Source organism: Numida meleagris, chromosome 1 (assembly GCF_002078875.1).
Source record: "Numida meleagris isolate 19003 breed g44 Domestic line chromosome 1, NumMel1.0, whole genome shotgun sequence".
NCBI classification, from domain to species: Eukaryota; Metazoa; Chordata; class Aves; order Galliformes; family Numididae; genus Numida; species Numida meleagris.
In genome coordinates, this window is record NC_034409.1 from 102,441,582 (window position 1) to 102,465,895 (window position 24,314).

A 24,314-nucleotide genomic window follows, 5' to 3' on the forward strand; every position below is an offset into this window, starting at 1 on the left:
GGTTGGCAGGTGAGAACAGAATAAATACTCCAAAGCACTGCACCTTCCACCTACCAATCTTTTATGTAAGACCTGATATGAGATAAATTAACTACATAATATTAATTCCTGAAGCAAGGCATGATGTTATTGAAGTAGGACAAGGCTCTTTGTATCTGAAAGCTGAAGGCAGTTGCTGGAAGCGCTGTAAGTCAGTAAATTACAGAACCATAAAACATCCTAAACTGGAAGGGACCCACAAGAACCATCAACTCCATCTCCTGGATTCACACAGGAATATCCAAAAACTACATCATGGAGAAAATACACATATGTAAACACAGGCAAACACATGAACACATCTAAAAAAGGGTCATAGCATTTAAAATGAAATTCATACTTGTTCGCATTTGTTCTCAGGTGAATTTACCAAGAAGCACTAGAATGCTTTGCTCTAAGGTTTTGTTGGAAGTTGATGCAGTTTCACAGACTTGGGGGAAAGAGCTGTTTCGAATACACTACTTTACTGTGTTGTAATTAGTCACGCTGGGCAAGTATTTGCATCTAACATTTGGTGTTCCAGTCTGGTTTTCCATTTTCTAATAGGCATGGCTCCAGACTTGGATCTTCTACTGGGGAAAAAAAAAAAGTCAAATAAATAAAAATGAGTTTTCAATAGAAGGGAGACCAACAAGCTTGCCCCGGCCTTTCATTCACAGGAAAACTGAAGCTCTGCACCTGCTGGCCAAAGGAGCAGCTCTTTACCCTATAGCCCAGACCCCAGTGAAATGCAGAGATGAGGGCTCTGCTGAGAACTGCAGTCAGATGAACCCATTCCAAAGGGACATCTGCACAAGACCCAGAGCATGCAGTGTTAGAAGTGGAAAGCTGATGAGTAAAGAGACTCGACAGGCTTCTAAAGCAACGAGTGGGTCCCACAGCTTCAGCTGCTGTAGGACTTGCTTCCTACTTGCTTTCATTGAGAAAGGCACCTGTCTTGTAGCACATGTACACATACCAGTATTTCGATTGTTTTTTCCAGTATTTTATTTCTGACAGGCATTTACAACGTTCCATTCATAGAACTAAAAACATAAAAATAGACCTTCTTTCAGCTTATAAAAGAAATATATAAGAACCTTTGACATAGACATGTCATGACATTATGTACAAGAACATCGGTACCTTCCCAGTACCAGCCTTCCAGTATTCCAGAACTGACTGTATTCCACTGGGTACAGCATAGGACAGCTAAAACCTCTGCTTTTCTAGTATGCTGGGACACAACTGACAGGTAGATGATATAAAACAATGATGTGATCATACAAAGGGTATAGAAATTTTTCTAAAGCTTTTACGAAAAGAAATGAGAAGATAGCAAAAGGTTAAGAGAGAAAGCTTTCATAAGAACAAGTATAGTGCACCAGAAACCAGAAAGTGGTGGGGGAGAGGGGGATATGCTACGTAGGACACAAAGACAGTGATGGATTTTGGGGGGAATAATTTTCATTATGTTTTAAAATATAGTCAGAGTGGATTTTATAAAATATAATCCTAAAGCTATTATAAAATTTCAGGTTTTCTAAGTATCTACTGATGTGTCAAACACCAACAGATACCAAAAAAAGAGAAAACTTCATATAATCTTCCTTTTTTTTTTTCCTCATAGGTGAAACTGAAATGGGAAAAGCTATATAAATCTTAAAAAAAAAAAGTGCTATTTGTGTTTTGCATTTGGAAATCTACTTAAAAACCATTTTAGTCACATTTTACCCTGTTTTAGATGCTTAAATTAAAGGTTTAAAATGTTGAAGAGGTTTAGAACTTGCTCATATTCTATTGCAATGGAAAAGCTTTCATAAAGGAATTAAAATACACTAGTTTCACCCACAGTAGGAGAATGGATGAGGTCAGTTTTTTTGGCCATGAATTCCCTGTCCCCTAAGCCCAAACTGTGTCAGAGAAAGCAGACCAAACGAATCCATGATGCTGCTGCCCTAGCGCCAGCGAGGTTGCACCGTGGATCAGTTTGCTCCCCTATAATTCAGTCATGTCATTTTATTCTTTTTATTATCTAACTAAACTCCAGCCTCAAACATATACAATAATCCTTTTCTTGAAGAAAGTTATACCTAAATAAGAGTTTCCAGTTCATATTTTAATATAAAACCCACCATTCCTAACCCTCTGCAAAAAGCTAGCCTCGTATCCTAGACGTGGAGCTAAGCTAACACTGTAAAATTCTTATCCCTTTGTGCCCCTGCATCTCAGGTAAAATACAAAAAAATATTTCTTCAAGTGTTAAATTTGGATCTCTTAAGAGAGTTTGGCATCTTTACAACATTATGCAAAACTAGAGCTTCCAACATTGACATTAAATTAGACCAGCCACAGACCAAGAGGACTTAACACAACATAAATCCCAAACCTTTCCTCACACATTCCTAAAATACATGTATATTCTCTTACATTTAAAGAGGGAAAAGTAATAAGAATACTGCAACTGTACACGTTAAAAAGGCAGTTTCCTCATTCAGGAGATGAACCTACGGTTGACATTTTACGGCTATAAAACCCTTTGTTCGTTGTGCTATTGTATAAGCTAGTTTGCTGTACGTAGGTTAAGACATCCAGAGTAATTTGTTTTCCAGTGATGATATTCTCCCCATACTTAATTTCAGCCCCTGATTATGTTAGAATAAATAAAATAGTGTGAAAGCCCTTGGTAACGTAAGACAGGACCTTAAGGTTATTCCGTTCCAAGTTTTGAGCGTTTTACAGTTGCCTAAAGTGTGGCTGCATGGCTTCAGACCAATTCAGCTGCCGTAATGGTGTGTGCAAGTGTGCAATCTATGGGGACTGTCTCTCAGCGGTGTGCCGGGAGCAGGAGGGAGGGCGGGCAGGATGGGGAGACCTACGCATCTGGGCAGAGAAGGGGACCGGTTTAGAGCTCCGTGTTCAGTTTCCTGCTCGGGACAAAGTCTTCGCGCCTGACCCAGATGACCTCCTCGCCGTGGCCCTCCACGTCGCCGTTGATGCCGGTCAAGGCCGCCTGCTTCTTCAGCTGGGTCATCCTGGAGGCGTGCGTGTCCATGGCCGGGCGCGAGCGGTCTCCGCGGCACGTGATGGAGGCTGCCTGCAGCCGCTCCCGAAGGTCTCGGTCGGCCACGGCACCCCTCACGGCCTCACAGTACTCATCGTCATCGCTGAGGATGTCCGTTTCCTTGATGTCCTCCTGCTCCTCATACTGAGCAAGGTCAAACTGTTCCTCTACCCAGCGGTCAGTGTCCCCACCGTGCGTGGGCTGCTGGGGCTCTTTTTCGGGGCTGCTTGTGAAGACGGCATCTGAGTCAATGGTAAACCTGTTTCGGGCCAGCCGCCGCCTCCTCCTCCCAAGAGACTTGCTTGGGGCTGACACTGTGCACACACAAAGATAAAACCCCAGAGGCTTTTTACACACGGTACAATTCTCTTTAAAAAGTTAGTCTTCCAAGGGCCCTTTATTTAACACCGCTAGGCACAAACCAGGCAGACTCCCAAGAATGACCTAGTCATTCTGCATCCTCCCTGCAGGCTTCATTCAGCTCCTCGGCACAGGTCTCTCTCCAGCTGAAAAAGGGGTTTCTGCTACTCAGATCCATGGCTGGGATAATAGCCCACAATTACTGTTCCTCCTAAGCGGTAGGCAGCCAGCCAGCACAAAGTGCATCTGTTCAGCTCAGCTTCTTGCAAGAAGCGCCCTGCCGTCAGTACACAGCAAAACCCAGCTAGCCTTACACCTCAATATGGGAAATTGCTTTGTCTCCGATAAGAGCAACATTACAGGTTTCCAAATAGCTACCTCAGTACTGACGGTGCTGGAATTGTTGCTTTATTTATGGTGTGTTTTCTATCCAACCCGTGCTACCCTCTTCTCCACTTCCTCCCTGCTAGGGAGGAGGGGAAAAAAAAACCAGCAACATAACAACCCTTTCATAAGTTCCTTACTCAGCATCGGCTGGTCTACTAGCTTTTGCAAACGGCCCGATTAGCAAACTCACATCCTCTGTGTTGGAACATCGTCCTAAGAGGCTCGTGAGTCAAAAAAGTAGGGGATGAATCCTGCAGCAGGAGGACCTGCAGCATCCCAGTGCTTTACGTGCACGCACATAGTTGTGTTGCAAGCAGGTGAACTGTGAGGTTATAGTTTGTCCCTCCTCGCGCAACAGCACCTTAGCACTTGCAGATTGTATTCATTAAACACTAGCAGCCTGGGGGGGCACAGGTTACATTTTAATATCCCTGAGCCTCAAAACATGCACAAAGGAAAACAGCTCGGCAGTTGCAAATTTTAACTACAGCGAAAGGTCTGGACTTTGAAAGATTTTAATCTCAGCAGAATTCATCACGCAAATGCACTGACAAGCTAAAATAAAATAAGGTTTGGCATCTACACATCAGCCCCACAGGCTGATTGAAGGAGCACTGTTAAAACCATTGCAATTTGGCCTTCCCTCGAATCTTCTTGCTTATGATTTTAAGCATCCGTGAAGCAGATGGCTAACATCACTTCAAGTGAGAAGCCATGCTGCTAAAAATGTATTGGTCTGGCCTGCCCATTACAGAAGAGGAACAGAAAGCCTGATTGTCTACACTGCTGGATCTAATGAGCAGAAAAAAAAATAAAAATAAAAAAACAGACCAGAACAAAACACGTAGCGGTGCCGTGTATTTTTCTGTTGGAAGCAAGTATTTCTTCCCTCCATCATCTAGTGTTCTGAAAATGAAAACCTGCTTTTCCCTGGGATTTTCTCACTGCTTTTGCCTGAAGTCAACTGAAAAGGAAAATCCATGGTTTAGGACAGACCATTACAATAAGGATATCAAGTGTATGCCTCTCGAAGTGTGAGAATTAGAAGCCCGCGCCTTTAGCCGTAAAGCTGAAAAGGCTAAAATGGAGGGCATAAAAAGCTGTCTCTTCAAACCACATCCCTCATGCAGATCTTTCTTGTGCATTTTACTTTAAAAGTGCTTGGGTTAGTTCAAAAATTCTGTACATGCTTTTGTTTAAAAAAATATGCAGTGGGCTTCTGCTTTCTTCAGTTGAGACCCATTTCCAGATTAAAGTGCACAGCCAATTGGTATCGACAGGAATCCCTTTTCTCCCTTCCATGCCAGAAGGACCGCTCTGAAGCTGAGCCTTGAGTACAAAGCAAGGTAAACAGAGGCAATTTAAGGCTCTGGAAAAGGTGAAGCACGGAAAAACAGCAGTTTTTTTTTTTTTTTACATACACAAGAGAGAATGCCAACAGTAATGTGCAAGTATCAGACACCACCACATCCTACAACGGTGCTGGGGTTACTGGGATCTTGAAAGTCTGTAGCCCTACAGTACCTGCCCTGTTCATGGCTGGCCTTGCACCCTTTAGAGCACACAATCTTTTTCCACCAAAAGGAACATATTGCTGGGATGAGGGCAAACTTTCGGTTTTAAGAAGCTGCCTTCTGTGCTTATCCCGCAGAATCGAATGCACTGCCTTCAGAAAGTCCTTCCTGTGTTCTGGTGAACTGAAAAAGAGGAAAGAATACAAGAGGCAGAGTTACCTCTTGCAAACTGCTAAAAGCTCACTGTAAATGAGATAATTAACGACCAGTATTGTAATTTAAAACCGCAAACGGACTGGCATGCATTTCCCCCCAAGAAGACTCAATTTAAAAGAGTATTTTCAAGGCGAAGCCAAATATCAAAGAAAACAAATACACTGTTTATTAACAAATCATGTTGCCATTCACTCCTTTTCCTCCAAAACCAACCAGACACTTTGCTTTGCCTGATAAACATCAAGCTGACCTGTGGTGACTAATTAAATCTCAGTTTGTAGCCTGTAATCACACACCCAGAAGTCCTGCAGATCTGTACTGCCTAGTAGTGGGACCTGGCTTGATATCAGCTCTGCTGGACCCTGGCAAGTTTTCAAGTTCTCATTTGAAGTCTAAAACACAACAGGGCAACCACCACAACAAAGACAGACAAAATTCATCTAAGGAAAGGCTAATGCTCTACGGACAGTAGCTGGAGCTTGTTGGCATGAAAGGTACCAGCTGAACAAGACACGTTAGCAGCTACCTGGCATAAAGATCCAGGAGTTAAACTGAATGAAAATTTGTGAAAGGAAAATTCTAATAAGGACATTCCTATAAAAGCATGAGGCTGATCAAATATATGCCTTTATCCTAGGCAGAGTTTCATAAAGGTTCAAACACCCTCTCCCTACTTTTCCCACCAGGCAGTTCCCAGACTGCCTCAGATGAATGACATAGGCAAGCTGGGATCCAGGGATGCAGCTGCCATTGGAATTGCACTTACCTACAGCAAAGGTGAAACGTTCTTTCTGGCCTGCCTTCAGACTCAGATTTAACATGGACAATCTCGCACACAGAATTGGTCTCTGCATCTAAAGCAAAAGCAAACAGCACTTCATACAACACGTTCTCACATTTAATCTCAGTTAGAATATTTACTCCATAACCCTGAAAAATGGTTTAAGATTGTGTGGTACAACAAATCATGTGCTGAAAATAATACTAATTCATGGATGAAAAGCAGTAGTGGGCAAATGGCTAATCAAAGAATCATAGAATCACAGAGTTGCTCAGGTTGGAAAAGACCTTCAATATCATCAAGTCCAACCACAACCTAACCATACTACCCTAACTAACCCACCACTAAATCATGTCCCCGAGCACCACATCCAAACGGTTTTTAAACACATTCAGGATTGGTGACTCAACCACCTCCCTGGGGAGCCTGTTCCAGTGCCTAACAACCCTTTCTGCAACCAAGTTTTTCCTGATATCCAACCTAAACCTCCCCTGGTGCAACTTGAGGCCATTTCCCCTTGTCCTGTCACCTGTCACCAGTGAGAAGAGACCAGCCCTGCTCTCACTGCAATCACCTTTCAGGGATTTGAAGAGAGCAATGAGGTCTCCCCTCAGCCTCCTCTTCCCCAGACTGAACAGCCCCAACAACAGACGCATAAATTGGCCAAAATCTAGTAAAGCTTCATATGCACTCACTCAGTACTATAAAAGTAATGGAAAAAAAATGGCTTCTTAGGTATTCCATATAGTATTGCCATATCTTAGAGGTGTGACTTCTGCAGACAGCTAAGTCACATGTTCCTTCTACTTTTACTTATGCAGTAAAACAGGAGAAAATATTTTAAAAATCTCGAAGTCTTAAATAATAACCTTCACTGCCATCTGTAATCAGCCACAACAGAAAGAATTCACTAGCTCTGTTGTTTCACATCTGCAAGATTTCCTTCAAGTCTCCAGAAGAGAAACAAAATGAACCAGAGCCAAGAGCAATTTTGTTCAGTTTTTCTAAAACCTTGACTGCCTTCAGAAAAATATTGACAAGGTGAAAATACAGAATTGGAGCTTCTGCCCCTTCGTTTCTCTCCCCAGAGCTGCATACACATGTACTAAGGACAAATACCGGTTGGTCAGTGAATGTCCCCAAAACAAATCCTAAAAGGATTACCAAATTCACGCAGCTGGAATATTACCTGCACTTGCCAATGCTCGAACCTGCAGTGCTTCCAAAGGTATCATGTGACGAAAGCGGAACGGATCCCAGTCTTCGTAGATTGAAGCTCTGTGTGATCCTCCCTGGGAGAATTTCAAAACACCATTAAGAAATGAGATACCTGGGATGGGATATTCAGATATCAAAGTTGCCATTGCTATGCACTGAAAATGTCCAGCTAGAGACTTGCTGCAGCTCTTTTTTCATGACATCATCTTAGTAACTAGCGACACTGAAGTGCCTATCTATGAAAGTCTGTTAAATTCTGGACAAAAGCAACCATTAGACCAATGAACTCTTGTCAATGTCTTCAAAAATCATTTGAGACTAATCCTGCACTCACACTTCCCATTACGCATATACTCATGAACCTGCATTCGTCTCGCTTTAGTCACTCCAAAGTCATTCTGTGTCCAGTTGACTTAGAAGACAAGCGTTTCAGATCACACTTTTGGTTTATGCTGTATGTGGGAATCAAAGTGTTCCCTGTAATATTGTAAAATATGTTCCCTGTTGCAGCAAGTCATGTGTTCACTGTTAAGTGTAGCTTTAAATTCTAATTCTGACTCCAGAAGGATCCACTAATACTTAGGGCAAGGAACAACTAATTTGCCAAGAGCAGCCAGCACTTGCTCAGTGGCATTTTAAATGTGCAGAAACTAAAAGCCAGGACTGAAACAAAGGCATTGTGTTTCACTAAGAAAGCTGACAGACAGCTCTCAAGTTTGATGTGTATGCACTGACTGAAGAGCCAAACACAAGACACATGCTCAGAGTGGCACCTTGTTCTATGAAAGCCCACTCCACAGCACAGAATAGATGTGGTAGGAAACATGAAGAGCCCAGCAGAGAGCAAAGGATAAATAAAACGAACATTTGCAAAGCACTGGCTTCAGGCTGAACAGAAAGCCACTCAGAATCACTAAAACCCTCGTCTGCATGGTAGTGTACAAGGATCACATATGCAAAAGCACACATTGGCAGCACAGCATTATGGAAAGCAAATCTGGATTACTGAACTACTACAAATGTACACAGCGGCACAGAAATGGTCCACACAACTTACAAGTTTCTTCTTCTGTTTGGAACCATCCTTATACACAAGGACCACAGCAGTTTTGAACACTGGAGAAGAAAGTTAGAAAATAAAAGCCATGTAGTAAATAAAGCTGGGAATAGGTCTCCTATATGCCCAAGCACACAGAGATTTCATCCTTTCAGATAGCCTTTAACTGAGTCAGGGAGGCATGAATCATCCTAACAAAAAGCCCAAGCTCAACAGTTTTTAGCACTCCACTGCATGGACACTTAATTTTGGACATTTTATTAAATCAGTTTAAAGGTGTTGGGAGTACTTAAAGTCACTACACATTCCCAGCAGCTTTCATGAGGCTACTCAGCTTCAAGGTATCACTAGGTTTCCCAGCTTACAGCAAAGCAGTCAATTTTTATATGCTCTTCAGAGCAAAGATTCTTAATTCATAAGCTGTTCGGTATAAAACAAACATAAAATAAAAATCACTGGCTTTCTAACTTGCATAGCTTTTTGAAAACAGCAACATAAAAACGCATTGCATATGAAGAAGTTTAGGAACAAACAAAGTCTAACAAGCAATGCTTAGGTTGACTTAACTCTGAAAGTAACAAGTACATGATTTGCCAATATAAGCGCTCCAGTAACTTTGCTATGGATCACACTTCAGTGCAGTGGAAAGACCCCAAAATCTATGCCAACAGCATCTTCAACTTCTCGTTTGGCCACCCAAGACACAGTATTTGGAGGAAAACACACTATTCCAAAGCAACTCTATGCGAGCCCTGGCTTAGCTTTAAGTACTCTCCAAAGTTTAGACGCTCAAAACGTTTTTGGCAAAAGGCATGAAGAAAAAAGGCAAAGCCTCTTTAAGCCTTAGCCCTATCCGACAGGATGTGAAGCAGTTACATAGCATATATCAGACTACTGAAATATACCTTTTCAGATGCAAATAACTTTCTCTATAGTTCTCAATATATAGCCTGGAATATGGGTTTAAATATCTCTTGCACTATTACAGCAACCGCTTCCAATTTTTTTTTACCAGATTTAGATGAACACTGAACAGAATTTGACCATTACAGCAGAGAGACAAGTACAGCCAACGTTACAGAAAACAGTGCTCAACTACCTTCAACAAATACCTGGTAGGGAACATGATACAGTTTCTCACACATCTGAAATAAAATTACTAGGATACAAACCAAATGCTGCCAGCTCAGGTTCCTTCTTCCATTTCCCTAGTGAAGCAGGAGGATTAAGCCATATCACTGTATTGTGCAAGAGCAAATCCCCCATGGAAAGGTCTGCAACCTGCCAATCACAAACACATGGACAAAGAAACAGTGTATTTCAAGCCCCAAATTTTCCTTTTTTGAACTTCAGTTCAAGAAAACTTTCCTGGACTTAATTCTTAAACAAACAAACAGACAAAACACAAGTAAATTTCTGGAATAAGTTATTTAACCAGATGACTGCAAGTGTGTGCAAACAGACTGACAGATGACAATAGAAGTGTGTAAATCTTTAATTGGAGGGCATAAATAAGGAGAAGTCAGACTCAGCCTGGCTCTCAAAATTTTACAGGAGGCCAGGGCTGGCAAAATGACAAAAACATAAACACTTTCCCTTGTGTTTTTGTTTGCTCCTTTGCCATCTTTCTTACCAGCTTCGTGGTATTTTGTTTGAATATTTAAACATACTCCCTCACACACTCACACACATGCAGTTTGGGTAAAGTTCAAAGATAGCATGAGGAGAAGTAGAAACAGCAGCTTCCCCCCCGGGAGTTGCCATGATTTTCCCCAAAGGTTCACCTGTGGAAATGATATTGAAGGAAATGGACTAATAACAAGTTCTTAATGACTGTTGGGATATGCTTACTAATGCCATTGCTGCAACCAGATCTTTTACTTTGACTTCTCCCAAATGAGAATTCAAGGATGACCCCCAGTCTTGGGGCCATCTTACACTATTCCTCCACCCCTCTCCCAGTGAAGTTTGGCTTTTGCAAAAGGATATCACAGATAACATCACCAAAACAACTGGAGCTCTCCCTGCTAACAAGAGCACCACTAAGATATGTTTGTTGTCTCCCCTCCCAAATTAACACCAAGCCGCAACTGTTCTCCCAGCAGAAGTCCTGACCCCTTCTCCCCACTCCTCTTTGCCAGCATCAGCACAGCTCTGCCAAGGGCACCTGGTCTCTGCCCTCTACCCACCACTTACTTCTTCCCACTGCTGTGATACAAGTTGCTCACTCAAAACTTTCCCAGGACCATTCAATCCCAAACCACCTCTGTCCTGCATTTGCACAACGGCTCTTAGGCTTCATTTTCATCCTAGTGGTTGGCAAAACCCTACTATTGTTACTTCTTATGGCCGTGTCTCTCCAGTATTCACCACTGCTCACGCTAGCTCTTCAGCACTGCGTCAGCATGTCTCCACCTTTCCCTCAAGTCTCCCCTGACTTTGCCCATTACCCCTGACTGCACACTACTCTCCTTCACTGCTCTATTAGACTGCAGGCCTACATTTTACTCAGTGAATGGGCAATCCAAGTCTCAGTTTGAAATTTCAAGACATATTCCACAGGTTTCTGCACCCAAGACTGAGCACACTCAACCTCCAGGTGTTTCAGTAAGCACTCTGCAAGATCTGGACTGAAGTCCAGGACTCTCATATATCAAGCCCACTAGCACACCTTCTGAATCAGATATAGCAGTTTCTCGCACACTGGATCTCACTTTGATCTCTCTGAAGTGATTAAAGAGATAAATACATACTTGCCTCAGGACATCCATCTACTCAGACCAGTGGGGTGAGATTGTGTTGACAGAGAACCAAGATATGGACATTAAAAAAGTTGGACTGGGGTTTTGACTCAAGCTCAACCTTCAAAATGAATTAACTCACTTCTTTACATTGGTCCTATTCACTGAACTGTACACAGAGAAACAGTTTTTTAATTGGATTGGGATTTACCTGTTTGCACAGGAACGACTTAAATGACAGAGCAGGAAAGGTAACTACTTGGTAAAATTTAACATTCACACTACAGGCACCAAAATAACAGCCTAGTTTTATTTAAATATTGTTTGTTACCTCTTTTTTTTCTCCTGTTTGTTCTGCTATGAGTTGGTCAAACACTGCCCCATATTCTTCATGGATTTTTTGCATTTCATTAATATGGCTGGCAACTTTGTTCATTGTTTTTATGGCCACTATAGAAGAGAGAGAGAAAGGGGAAGAGATGAAAAGTATTTTTAAATCTCTGAGAGGAAGGACGGAAGGGCTCCAGACTGGAGGTTAAACAGGCAAGAGGAATGTAGGTTAGCTCCATACCATCAAGGTGATAATGTTCTTCACTGTCTACATCAGTCAGAGCAAAGAGCTCCTTCAGCAGGAGAGGGTATTTCAGTATCCTCTGGATGGGTTTGATGAGGTAAGACTCCAGCGTGGAGGAGTGCTGCCGTCTCGGATTCTGAGCATCCAGAAATGCCTTGAAAGCAGTGTCTGTCTTGGCTAAAAGATTAAAATGAAGCAATTGGATAAATCAAAAATCATAACAGCTGTCCCAAGAAAGTGACTTTTTGAGTGTTGAATTCATTCATCTTTAGACATTTTGCAAGGAACTGCAGATTCATCAGATGATCAAACTTATTGGAATTTGCATTTCAGGTTTTGTGTTATTGTCACTTTGCCACAGAGATGCTATTTATGAGTTAAGTAAGCTACCCACTGCACCAAAACTGGGTACACTGTACCCGGTGTGATTTCACTATACACAGCATTTCTGGCCCTGCAACTATTTCAGAGTAGCATAATCCCTTTTAATCACCTGTCTCCTTTAAAAAAAGGCTCAAATCAGAAATTAAGAAGTCACATAATCACCTAGTCTTTCAGGCAAACCCACAATATTGGCAAGTACTGTTATTTTTTCACCTCATTACACCTTAAAATGCATAAATAGACAATAAAATACAATAATAAATAAATCAAAAACTAACAGGAGGCAGGAGGCAGTAAATGTATACACCACATTTTGAGAGTGCAGGCAGACTGGGTACCTGATTGCTATCATCTTTTCTACCTTACTGTTACCAAATTTATAGAAATACCATTCTGACTGTTGCTTCTTCTACTAGAACATAAATACAGAGAGCTGAGCATAGATGAAGTGACATTTTTAGACATACAAGTTATTCAGTGCAGAAATAATTCCCACAAATGCTTTTATGAGAGCCACGATCCCTGCTGAGGTTGGGTGCTTTGTTGGCTGGTTGATTATAGTTTTTTTTTTTTTTTTCCTTCCTCAGACAGTCACCCAATTTCAACAAGGCAACTTTCAAATCCGAAAGCCGCCTGCACCTCAGCTGAGGACACCAATTTACACTTGAAATACACTCCCAGGCTTTTTAAGAGGTTTCTCTCTGGAATCAAATTTGAAGATCTGTTTGTGTCATAATTCAAACACAACCATTTTTCATTTATAAATACAGTCAGCAATGAAAAAATGACAACACAAAACAACCAGAACTACCTACTCCATGCTCTTAGCATTAAGGTCAAACAGATTGCAAAAGAAAGCATGAATGTGACTAGCATCAAATCATTTATTCATGTATTCCACTGAGCTGCCAACTATTCTTTGCAGCATGGCAAATGTGAGTTTACAAGAAGAAATAAAAAAACTGCACAACAGAAACAAACCAAATAAACAACCCACATAACCTTTGTCTTGACAGACATCCAGGTGTTCTTTACAAACAAGGGCTTCCCTTTTAATGGCACTGCTCCTACAACTGGAATCATCCGTTTATTTAACATCTCAGCCAGAAATTAATTGCAAGAAGCACTGCTAACTCTAAGAGATAAACACTTTCACGGGGCAAAAACACCCCACCAAGGCAAGGAAAACCATGAGCACTTATATGCCAGACCATAGTTCATTTATCTCCACCTCAGGAAGCCAAACTCTGGTAGGAATTTATACGTGGAAACCTCTCAGGCAAATTGGATCGAAAGCAAGAGGAGGAAGAGAGGGGAGAGAAAGCACAGTGAAGTTAAAATATTTAGACAGCTTCCATAAAACAGTCTCACAGGCTGATTTTTTCCTAGCAGCTGTCAGCATTCAACCACATTTGCTGGAGCTTTAATGGAATTGTCATGAGCATGGATTCACTGTACACGCTCTAAGAGGAACCAGAGGTCATCACCAGTTCTGGTTCCAAAGTACACAGTGATTCATTAGTGCAAGCCACTTTGCCCAGTGATGAAGACTTTTTACTCCCCGTATGACTGAGGGGGGAATTGGACGTGTTGGGGAAGTGGAGGAAAAACTGCATGTGAGGTTAACTACCTCTTGTAATGAGCTGCTTGGGTGGAGGTCCACAAACATCCGTGGCACAGAGCTCTCTGTAAGCCTGTCTGGCCAGGTGGGCTAACTTCCTTATCACTGTGAGAACTCACAGAGAGCAACCATGCACACAAGCCCCCAACTCTCCATCACAAGTCTCTGCATGGTCTGGTGTGCAGTAGCCACATTTCATCCCCCACACAGTTGTCTGTGACAGCCCAAACCAGCGCATCACTGCCACATCTCCCTCTGGTCTGTTTGTCCAGCACACAGCTCCTACCTTTTACCAGTACTTTTGGGACTTTTGTGTGGCTGGCACAGAAGGCACTGTACAGCTTGAAACGGTCGGCGTAGTAAAGGAAGGATCCACCCAAGGAAAACAGCACTTTCTAGGATTTAAAAAGAAAAGCATGTGAAGACCAGTTAGTTATTTTCCCTCCTGGAAAGTCACCTAAGTCAAGCCAGCTAGAAGATAGGAGTCTTTCATACAGGGCTGTGTGAAAGCAACCTGCTTTTCTAAATGCAGCCTCAAGTATCAATCATTCCCAACTGGGAGCTTCCATCAGCAGAGAAAGCTCAGAGCAACAATACAGTGATGCCTTACAAGGCTGATGGGAGGAGAGAGAATGGGGTTTTCCTCCCTGACCTGTATGATGGAGTAGAAGCACAGGGGAAGAAGAGGGAAGCAGGAGCGGGATGGAGGCTTTCCATTTAGCTTTCAGATGACAGATACTGCATTTTTAGAAAGTTTTCACACCACGTAACAGAAAATAGGACCTGCCTTGGTGCCAGAATCCAGCCTGGACACAGGCTACTTGGTTAACATCATTAGCTGTGTACCCAGTAAGGCTGATCTGCAGACACCATTGACTAAAGAGGAACTAGCTTCACAGCTCCAGAACTATATTTAAATGCCTGAGCTTAAAATGTTCTTGTGGCCAGACACCATAGGAGGCACTGGGTGTATCCAAATTCACAATGAATCAGACATTGAGGAACTGCAAGCAGGACTAGTATCCCTCTGCACAAACACAGCGAGGTCCCTACTCTGCTGAAAATTAGTTTGTGTTATGGTCCAAACATAATATTTTCTCAGATGTTTATGCCACAGTCAAGCCTTTGCTCCACCACCCACCAAGGAACAACAACATGGGGTGGAAGGAGACGAGACAACATACAGGCAATTTGCCTACAGTCAGCAGAGGGAAGCAAACTGCAGAACTGAAACCAAGTCCAGACATCCCATTTTGCAACTGCTGTCAGACCATGCCTATAGGACAGAAGTGAAAATGAATTTGATTCACATTTTACGTAGAAAGGTGGAAATAGCCTTACTCAGAACAGAATTGTCTCCATAAGGAGGATTCTTCCTAATTTCTCTCCTTAGGCTAAAAACAGTGATCAAACTTTTTTTTTTTTTAGTGGGAAAGCCTGTGTATTTGCGCTCTCCATTAAAGGCACATTTTCTATAAAGCAAAAGTTAGGATAGCAGCATTCATGATTGATGCTGATTTTTAATGAATACCTGGCAGCAAGAAGCACAGAAACACACACAAAGACAAATTTTTTCAGGAGTTCTTCCAGGGCTGTTAGTTAGTTGAAGCGCAGTCCCAATGGAATTATTATTATTCATCACAACATTCTGTCCTCTACCAAGGTGAGCCGTCTAAGCATGAAAAAGTTCCCCAAAGACTAAACACTGTTTGAGCTACTTGCCAGAAATCCAGTACATCCAGTACTACAGAAGATACAAAACTGTTTCTGCATTTTCCTTTTCTTTTTTTCATTTTTTAATGAAATATATATGTCTTTAGTTTACACTTCTAACTTTCATGCACAAGCGCTGATACTCGGAAGCATTTGCTATATAGTTCTGCTATGCTCAAAAAGCCTAACTGCAGAACTCAATTTATATTCTGTGCCATAGCCCCAGTGGGCTTCTGAACTACTATATTAGACTTGTCAGAACAAAGATCTTATGTAATACTCCATTTCTAGTTTTTCTTTACAGCTTGAGACAAGAAATCTGACAGAAGAGCAAGAATAGCATCGCAAAACACATGGTGTTACATACTTGTAGTGCTCTGTAAAGCTAAATGTAACACGAAGCAAAGTAATAGCAGGATGGTCGTCAAACAGCCCCAGTATTAACTAGCAACCAATCTCAAGTGTAATTAGATGCTGGTTTTCACAGTAAGAGTGATAGTAAGTAAAACAAACACAACAAAGAGTGTTAGAGGACAACTTCTAAGATATATTTCATCATTTATTATAACATCAAAGTGTAAGCCTACTCTGAATGTAGATAATGAGTTTACCTTAAATTGCTCAACTTTTTCGAGCTTTTCCAGGTCTGGAACCAGCCTTACTCCATCTTCGAGAGTTTTCAGGAACTCTACCTGGAATGCTACCATTTCAGTCAGATTCCCAAAGAGAACATCCAGCTAATAGGAGAAAAAAAAAAGCAACATGCTGAAAATACCACCGTTAAGATCACTTTGCAACTAAATCATGTTTTCTAGATCTTCAGTAATTCTCAGAATAGTTGTATAATCAGAGTCATGTCTAAGAGAAAAAAACACAAACTATCCATTATTGTACCTTTACGCTCTGCTCAATCAGCTATTTTAAAAAGAAATTGAATTCAAAATTTCTAACACAGCTCACTGAGACAAGCAAGTCAAATTTAGGGGTGTGGAGGGATGCATGTATGTAAGCTATCTAACAAAAAGATTAGCACCAGTTAACATACCTCATCTGGTGTGAGGAACGTTTCTTTTTGTAGAGGCTTCAGGTATCTCTCCATTAGACAGTTTAGGTCCTAAAAATTCAGAAAAAGATTCCCATGTTGGTTCTTTGAACTCTCTGAATATTTATTGAAGTGGCTATGATTGCACTTTTCCTGGTGTATGGATTTTTTCTCCCCACATATAAGACAAGTCAGATTTCACTGAATCTACGACTGTGTAAGAGGAAAGACTTACACAGGCTTACTGAGAATATCAATACAAGATTTCACAGACCACTGTTCCTCTGCATGTCAGTCAAGTAAAGAAATTTCAAAATTACTGAATATCAATTTTAAATGCCTACTTATTTCAGAGGTTTGCTTAAATTACTATACTAGTGACAGATTGTAGAATCTGAAAAGAGATACATGCACAAAATAGGACCTGAAGTAGAGAAGTGACTAAAAAGGCTTTCCAGAAGGAGAAATATCAGCAGACTGAAACAACATATCAAAATTCCCTACTTTGACGTAGGTGCGCTCCGTTTCGAGAAGTTCGCAGATGACCTTTCGTAGTTTATCTGCATCTGTGAGCTGTCTCATGGTGGCCAGTTGGGGTCCTGTGAATTCCTGAGGGTGAGCACTTGAGTCAGAAGGGTTCATTTCATGAAGACTGCGACAGAAAGCAGCGACCTGCTCTGTACTCTTTAAAAACAAGAAAAAGGAAAGGCCAGTGGTAATAATTGAGGCAGGAGTTATAGGAACAAAGGAGTTTAGAAGCCTTTGCAGTTAAGAAATTGCAATCACCGAAGTCCAGAAGTACATACATTATTTCATATATATATCTACCCTATCTTTCAGTGTCCAAGGGTAAGGGAAAAAGAGTTGCATAATTCAAGTTAGCTGAAGTGTTGTCTGGTAACCTTCCCAGTTTCAGATATACATGAACTTTAACAGGCTTGTCTAGCATTTAGGATTGAAACAAACAAACAAACAAAAGCACCTGAGAATTGAGAACTAAAAATGATACTGCTATCAAAACACTCAAGCCCTCTGCCAGTTCCCTGATTTAGTTTGCAGCAGTCCTGTCAATGGCTGTGTCAACACAGCCAAAGAGACAATGTGGCAATAGAAACCCTTTGAGTTGTTTTTCAGGGAAGGAGAGACATCTTGGTAACCAAAGCCTCAGGCTTCAACTGTAAGCTCTTGGGAAAGTAACCGTGTTTTTGTTCTGGGTCTGGAAACACACCTTGCACGGTGAATTTCTTCCCCATACATCAGGTTTGTCAGAGCTGCTACATCCCATTGGTTTCTTTAATGTTTAATTATGTCTATATATAAAGAGAATTATCCTCCCTTCACCTCCTCTCCTTAGATCACCTGCTTGCATCTTTCATTTCACTGTGAAGTTTGGAGCAGGTACAGTCTCTGGTGTCAATGATGACAGCTCCAGGCTTCTAGGATTGCCAGCATAGCAGCATGCCCTATCTCCTTCCATCCCTGAGACCCAGTGAGGGCACAGGAGGGAAAGGAACTTCTTTACTTGATTACACCTCTCTAACCTTCTGTATTTAATCCTGCCACAGTATCTTAACCCAGATTTAGAGACTTCCCAGCACTACCTCTATATCCCTCCAGTCCACACTGAAACAACTTAACACCAAATTATCCTGTTCAAACAGAAGACATGCAGGGAAAGGGGAGAAAGAAAGAAAGAAGAAAAAAAAAGCACACCACCACCTGAGAGTTTGGAGACAGAGCTCTGCACACTGGGAGATCACTCCCACCAGCCAGTACCAACAGCAGCATCAGGAGCCTGAACTACCCGCACCACCCCACACCTTTGTGATGACTCAGTGCCAGAAAATCTCTGCATTTGTTAAGCTGCATCACTTGCTCACGCATCACTGTTTTCCCCCCCATTCACCTGCAAGATTACAGGGCCATGAAGCCCAAGAGGAGGAGTAACCATTTTAATGGGAAGCAACGGATATCCTTCCATAGAATAACAGATTAGAATCATTAAGGCTGGAAAAGACCTCTACAATCACCTAGTCCAACTGTCAGCCCATCCCCACCATGCCCACTGACCATGTCCCTCAGTGCCACATCCACACGGCTCTTGAACACCTCCAGGGACGGTGACTCCACCACCTCCCTGGGCAGCCTGTGCCACTGCCTCACCGCACTTTCTGAGAAGAAATTGTTCCTAATATCCAATCATCAAACACTTGCTTTCCCTAAAGGTATCTCATGGCTGTAAATGCTCACCTAAGTGTCCCACTGCAAGGCATCTCAGTAAAGATGCCTGTTATGCAAAGGATAATTTTCTTCAGAACGCAACTGTAAGCAATTAACTAATGGTAGCTGACTGTCTATAAAAAAATGCCTCTTGGACACGGTTGCTCACAGGGAAAATATTCATCTTCAGTAGGAGATTTAAGCTTAGATCAGGCAGAAAGGAAAAGCATGGTTAAAAAAAAAAGTAGTGAGTCAAGCCAGTTCATTTCTAACTAATCTAGCTTCTGGTAACAGCACATGTCAGTGAGTGTCAGATTTATTAGTCAAAGTAATTCCATTTGTCTCTCTCTATGTGTGCTGGACTGTACAAAGGAAGCTCAAACCTTTAGGTTAAGTTTGCAATACGTTTCAATACATATGATCTTGATCTCAACAGCTTCAAATCTCAAAAGCACAGTAGGTTAAAGCCTGGCTTCAGTGGCAGTGGCAAAAAACAACTACTCAAGTTACCTGCTCTGCTGGAAAGGGACAAAGGACTGATAGTCAATAGCGGTGAATGAAAGCCTGCAGAGACCCAGAATAGCCACGGTTTTCCTCAGAAATTCTTGAAAAAATAATTTGAGGAAGTCACGCCCAGTGGCATTTTATTTTAAGAGTCAAGTGCGCAACTGAGAATAGTTACAGAATATCAAACATGGTATAGAATCAAACTCCACAAAACCCCAACTGTTTTCAGCAGTTTGTATGTGACAGCCTGCAGACAGCTCACCGTGCTGTGCGTTCACTTGCATTAAGCCACAAGGAAAGATGGTCACCCAGAAAAAGAGAGTGCAAATCCACTTAAGACAATGAAAGACCAGCAGAACACTAACAAGTGGCTGAGAACTGGGTAACTGTCATACGGGCACAGATTCTGACCCAGAGGGGACGCTTACACCTATGGGCCAAAAAGGAAGTCCGGAGACTTGTAGAAGCCTTGTCTCCACATGTGCACGCTCTGTACACTGCTTGCTGAGTTCACCCAGAGCCTGCTCCAGCCAGTAGCAGCTCTGACTTCTGCCCTGTCACATCTGTGACTTGCAACTTTTGCTCATTTCCCCACAAACATCATCCATCTTGTACTTTTCAAACAGAAAGTCTCAAGTATGTTTACCTTCACAAACCTGCTCCCTTGCTTGTTCACTGAACAAACTGTTTCATTCCAGAACACAATCCCTTCTACCTCATGTTTAAAAATCAACTGCTAGACAGAAAGCAGGTGCATACTGGACCCAGCGATGTTCAGAACACAGCTGTTTGCTTAAAACTCTCAACCAGTACAAACAGAAGGACCTCTGTCCCCATTTTCCTAGAGAAAACTGACAGAACAGGGAAGGCCTGGAAGAGAAACAGATCCCTTTGTCTGCCAACACCAGCTCTGTTTGCCAGCCGCCACCGAACAGGGCTTTCTCCAGAATTAGAGGAATTACTTCAGGCACTGTCCTGCCAGCAGTTCCATCCAGCAGCCTTGACATGAGTTGGACTGCTTGCACAACAGGACTGCAAGGTGAGGTTTGCTTTGCCAGTACATTAACCCCTCCTCTCAAGGGACTCAGTGGAGGAGCTAAGCTCACATCCTTCCAATGCAGGAGGAGTAAGTCCTTAACTCCCTGAGCATGTTAACAGTGCCCACGGATGGCAGGTTTGGCTGCCTGCCCTATAGCTGTGGGAGGGGACTGCGATCTCCTCTTGTGCTCACCTTACAGAAAGACACAGGTGCAGGGGCATCAAACTGAATGCCTTCTCAAACTGCATGCAACACCTCTGCTCTGCACCACACAGCAAACGTGAAGCAATACTGATCTCCCAAACAAAACTCAGGCAAACTGCACCCTCTCATGCACTGGCAGAACCGTTAATGACATTGCACAATAACAAAACACCTCAGCAGGGTACATGCATTACAGCTCAGCCTCAAATCTATACCCTTAAAATTAAAACAGCATGAAAAATTGTTTAGCTGCTAATTCCTTAAGACTAGCAGTAGGTTTGCTCACCAAATACAGCATACGATACAGAGAGTCACCGGATCCCACAGCGCTTTCGTTCTTGAGTTTACGGTTAACTCTCCGCAGAGCCGACATCGCCAGGAAGGCAGTGCCAGCAGCACTGTCACTCCGTGCTTCCAGCCTCAGCTGTGAGAAAAATCCCGGCTCTCCACATATTCAGCTGATCCGAAATGCTCTCCCACTCCAGAGAGATATCCCGCGCTGCTCACTTGAGACATGCAGAAGATGGCCACGCTTTAACAAGAAGGGGCAGTGACCATATTTATCCAGGGAGAGCCTTTCCTCGTGTGCTGTTTGCCGTGGGCCTCATTCACTCACCACATCAGCTGGAATTAAGAGCTGGCTGGGAGTCGCAGCTGAAGATGTAATGCTGCTTTTCATGGAAACATGTAGAGGATAATTTCAGCAGAAAGGCTGAAATGCAGCAAAGGGGAGGTGAAGGCAGCCCTGGAATATAAATGTCTCTTGCCTGTGGCGGAGCATGAGCCAATTGGCTACGAACTGCACTGCCTAAGAATATTAAATATCTGAAGGGACAGAGGCAGAGAATTAAAGGAACTTTAAAAAGCCAGTTCTGCTGCTGGAAAACCTACCCCTCAAATTCCCATTTTAATCCTTTCGCATCTATTGCAGCACACTGAAGGTTTTGAGACTTAAGAAGTCTGGTCTTCAACAATGCTGCACAGAGAAGATGACCTATTTTCTTTGAAAAAATATCTCTGTGTAGTATGAACATGCACACACACACACACACAGACATTACAGCACGCTCCCCAAAAGCACAAGTGCTGCAGGGTAATTAGCTCCAGTTTCAAGAGGCAGATGTCTTAAATTAAAAACAAGGAGAAACGGATGTCCTGCAATATTACAACTGATTACCGGTTTGTTTCGTTTTGTTTTTCAAACATCGTCATCAAATTCAGAGGACCATTACAGGAAAAAAATACACACAAAGACTCATCTTGTGATGTACCACAACATGCATCTTAGCTTTTGGCGACCTGCAGCATTAAGTGCTTAACGCACATACCCAGTTTTTTAAGGGTGCCTCCTTAAGTCTTCATTTATTCTACAATATTTAGAAGGCCAAAATAGGTCACCACAAAGTAACTGCTTAAGACTTAATTACTCTGCTCTGAAAGGTTTTCAGTATTCTGCTGACTGATAGAAAAGAATCACCTAGTTTCCATACAAAGCCTGACACTTCAATTCACATGGTGGATGAAAATAAGTCTGAAGGGGTGGCAGAGAGCACGCTTTCCTCTCCCTGCTATTCCCTCCCAGCTCTCTCCTCTCCAGCACTGGCTCCCACACAAAATCAAGAGAGAGGGAAAGTGAAGAGCACAACCAAGGGAAGTAGCAACCAGGAGTACAATTCAGGCCACCGCTGGCTGCATCCCTTTAAGGGATGCTCGCTGGTGTTTACAAAGATTAAAACCCAAGAGGGCAGGTTGATAAAGAGAAGGCATCATGAAATTGGATAGGGAGCAAGTTCAGAGAACAACGGCTATCCCATACCACCACACTGTAAATGCCTCAAAATACTAGAAACCAATTTCCAAGGTAAGTTATCAGAAACAGCTTTACAGTCATCTTACTTTTGTTTATAATAGCTCATTTGAGGATAGCGAAAGAAGTAAATTCCATGTTATTGCATCTGTAAGATACAGAAGAAACAGGGTTTTCAGAAAAGGGAGGAATCCTTAAAGCTACGAGTACACTCTCCAAATCCACGGCCACCAACAGCTTGTAGGCTTTTGCAGATTATGAAACAAATACACCGGTACGGAGCAAACACACACCCACGTGCACACATGCCAGGCTGGGGGAAGGGAAAGAGACAGCTGGAAGGAAGGAGGAGGAGATGAGCCACATTCAGGTACCTCCTGTGTTACTCACCCATGTATCACCTACACAGCAAAGCAAACAGTAAGGCAGGAGGGACCCAAGCACAGCTTTTGGTAAGACTGCACACCGCTTACCTTCATAGAAAGCCTACCTAACATGTGCTACAATAACACATGAAGGACAGACGCAGCACTGCGTTCCTCTCCTTTTTCCATGAATTATTAACTCCCATCTAGAATCGCTCTGCTGGCCAGCAAGCTGGGAAATTTCCTTGGAGGAGCCGGCAGCTCTCCTCTTCAGCAGCACTGCAGGCACCAGCAGACCACCATGGAGCGCGGATGTTTGTAGGATTAAGCTTTGTCTCAGAATCGTGCTATTGCAAGGCACAAAAAAGCCCAAGCACTATTTTAGGATCTTCAGTTGCTAATGCTGCATCTGTGCTGAAAGATGGGGAACTTAGCATTTAGCCAGGAGGCTCCAGTGTAGCTCAACTGGATTTCCTCTACTGCCAGGGGGTGAATGGTTGAGAGCGCTCCTGCCCTGTTTTTGCCAAGATGGCCAGTAAATAAAAAATCAGAGTCTCCCTGTCACTCCACCATCTGAGGGAGCCTGGAAGCTGTGGTGGCAATGGTGATACAAGGAGCGTGCCCCTCCCGGTGGCAGGAGGGCAACGTTTCACTTCCCACACTCAAAAATAACCTGCATAAAACAGCACTGAGGATATCAGCTTAACCTTCTGCTCCATAACCCTATGAGCATGGGAACAGTCAGCAATACACAGACAGGAAAACACCTTTGCTGTTATCCTCACAGTACCAGCCAGGTGCTGACTTTCCATGGAGGGAAACACACTGCAGATTCCTCACAGGCCATGCAGATCGGCTTTCCCAAGCACACAGAAAACAAAAGGATTAGGAAAACCCTCCCATGGATTTAGCTTTTTTTGGCTGGGTATTGGTTTTTTCCTTCCCCTCCATGGTTGCTCTATTTACAAACCAGCATTTAAAGCAGTAAAATCTTCCCTGCTACCATTTACCAGATTTCCCTATAGGTTTAGGGAAATCATTTGGAGATTTCTGTAGCTTTAGTTTGAGAAGAACCACAAAGCACATCCACGTAATACAGAATACCTCTACACGGACAGAGACAGTAGCATTCCTGAGTTTGCCAAATTAGCACACACTCTAAGCATACATGTGCACTTCTTTTTTATGGAAGTCAATTTCAAGCAGTCTGTCCACCAACAGAGAAAATGCGAAGTAAGAACACCTTCCTCCCACCTACAGCATGTAAACAACACAAGATATATTTCTGATTTTTAAAAGAAAACATGCACTGAAGTTAAAATTTCATTTACAGAAGGTGGATTTCCCTCTCATTGGAAGGTAGGGCTTGTTAAGAGTCATGAGTTACTCTTCCATTATATGAATATTAAGAGCTGCTAGCACACACTTCTCAGTTTAACTACATCTGCTGAGCCACAGGGCTAATCGTGTAATCCCTACATC

The 24,314-nt window shown here is 42.6% G+C and overlaps 1 protein-coding gene across 10 annotated transcripts in view; it reads right to left on the minus strand.

Annotated features, from left to right (window-relative positions):
* The window catches only part of TIAM1 (T-cell lymphoma invasion and metastasis 1), a 146,394-nt gene continuing 123,082 nt past the window's right edge, over nucleotides 1,003-24,314 (minus strand). For all 10 annotated transcript variants that reach the window (XM_021404132.1, XM_021404143.1, XM_021404124.1 and 7 more), the window contains 12 exons: nucleotides 17,195-17,374; nucleotides 16,694-16,762; nucleotides 16,260-16,385; nucleotides 14,222-14,330; nucleotides 11,928-12,107; nucleotides 11,688-11,806; nucleotides 9,788-9,896; nucleotides 8,616-8,674; nucleotides 7,530-7,632; nucleotides 6,326-6,413; nucleotides 5,354-5,526; nucleotides 1,003-3,396 (listed from right to left, as the gene is read on the minus strand). In XM_021404132.1, the coding sequence (XP_021259807.1) occupies nucleotides 2,924-3,396; nucleotides 5,354-5,526; nucleotides 6,326-6,413; nucleotides 7,530-7,632; nucleotides 8,616-8,674; nucleotides 9,788-9,896; nucleotides 11,688-11,806; nucleotides 11,928-12,107; nucleotides 14,222-14,330; nucleotides 16,260-16,385; nucleotides 16,694-16,762; nucleotides 17,195-17,374 (1,788 nt within the window). In that variant the 3' untranslated portion in view covers nucleotides 1,003-2,923. The remainder of the gene's footprint in view (nucleotides 3,397-5,353; nucleotides 5,527-6,325; nucleotides 6,414-7,529; nucleotides 7,633-8,615; nucleotides 8,675-9,787; nucleotides 9,897-11,687; nucleotides 11,807-11,927; nucleotides 12,108-14,221; nucleotides 14,331-16,259; nucleotides 16,386-16,693; nucleotides 16,763-17,194; nucleotides 17,375-24,314) is intronic.